The following is a 1,391-nucleotide window of genomic DNA, read 5'->3' as shown; positions in this document are numbered from 1 at the left end:
GACTGGTAGTGTGAAAAGCGGACGTGTCATTGAATGACGCTTTCTGAACGCTGATGGGAGTTGTCGTTTTTACGGGTGGTTTCCGCCTCACCGTGCGCTGTTAACGACTACATTTCCCATCATGCTCTGCGTTGCTGCCGTCTTCCTTGTGCGTGCTGATCGTTAGAGTGACTCGTGTCGGTAAGACTGTTTATACTTATATCAAATCATTTTTCTTCACATTTCGCGCACACTGTCACACTGGTTTATTAAATTACAAATGAAATGATCCAGGGAGGGAACAGTGGCTTTTATTGAAAGCTGACATCTGTTCTGTAATGCTTTTGTCTTATTTTACCGCTTTTGTCAGTGACTTTAACATGTTCTACCGTGTTTCATTAGAGATAATTACTGTGTTTTGTCAGAGCTTTTACCCTCATGTACCATGTTTCACATTTTTGCTGTTTCATGTGATTTCACTCTTGTTTACAGTGAGATTTTACCCTGATTTTTCTGTTTCACCAGCAGTTCTTTAGTGATTTTACTCTTGTTTACGGCGTGTCATGTGAGATTTAACCTTGATTTACCGTGTTTTATGGGTGATTTTACTCATTTCAGAGATTTAATGGTGTTCCTTCAGGGATTTTTACAGTGTTTTACCATATTTGATTTACTGTGTTCTTTCAATGTTTCCTCTGTAAGTTTACCATGTTTCCTAAGTGGTTTTACAGCGATTCGTGTTGTCAGATTCAGTCCATCATCTTTCACACACTTCTCCTCTTGCTTTCAGACTCATGGATCCGGCGTGGAGGCAACGGGGTCGAGGTCGGGGTCAGGGCAGAGGTCAGATCACCGCCAACCCCTCGACAGCACGTCCTCCTGGAGCTGTGGGGTCAGAGGTCAGAGGAGCGAGCGAGCTGAAAGGTAGAGTAACGGGATGAGATTCACTCCAGCTCGCGCTCTCTCCGATCAGATGCCGTTCCCATCGGTCTCTCTGTTTCTCTGCAGTGTCGTCTCAGTCCAGGTTTGAGGAGATCAGGAAGACTGACCAGGCGGCTGCGCAGCGATTGGCCACAGAGACACACAGCTCTTCCTCTGAGGATGAGGATGACGTTAGTGAAGATGGAGGGAAGCGGGGGCAGATTCTCCAGTCAGCTCTCTCTCCGTACAGCTCTCACACGGGTACTGACCTCACACTCACACACGTGATGATTTGATGATCATCTGTGAGAGAGGAAGAGGAAATGCTCTGTCTGTGTGTGTGTGTGTTCAGGTGATGCTGACATCCGTCTTCTGGAGAAGACCCGTCATTACTTACATGAAGTGTGTCAGTCTGGAGGAGTCACGTGTCTGATCTGCATCGCTTCTGTCAGGAGAACACAGGCCGTGAGACTCACAGACACACTCACTCA

The 1,391-nt window shown here is 46.6% G+C and overlaps 1 protein-coding gene across 3 annotated transcripts in view; it reads left to right on the top strand.

Annotated features, from left to right (window-relative positions):
* Positions 1-1,391, top strand: part of nfxl1 (nuclear transcription factor, X-box binding-like 1) — a 20,911-nt gene that overhangs the window by 953 nt on the left and 18,567 nt on the right. For 2 of the 3 annotated variants that reach the window (XM_016563942.1, XM_016563940.1), the window contains exons 1-4: positions 87-180; positions 770-903; positions 988-1,161; positions 1,253-1,365. In XM_016563942.1, the coding sequence (XP_016419428.1) occupies positions 774-903; positions 988-1,161; positions 1,253-1,365 (417 nt within the window). In that variant the 5' untranslated portion in view covers positions 87-180; positions 770-773. Of the gene's footprint in view, positions 1-86; positions 181-769; positions 904-987; positions 1,162-1,252; positions 1,366-1,391 lie in introns of those variants that run through there. The other variant, XM_016563941.1, reaches the window with a different exon arrangement.

Source organism: Sinocyclocheilus rhinocerous, unplaced genomic scaffold, assembly GCF_001515625.1.
Source record: "Sinocyclocheilus rhinocerous isolate Xijiao unplaced genomic scaffold, SAMN03320098_v1.1 scaffold3366, whole genome shotgun sequence".
NCBI classification, from domain to species: domain Eukaryota; kingdom Metazoa; phylum Chordata; class Actinopteri; order Cypriniformes; family Cyprinidae; genus Sinocyclocheilus; species Sinocyclocheilus rhinocerous.
This window is presented reverse-complemented; position numbering and strand designations above follow the sequence as displayed.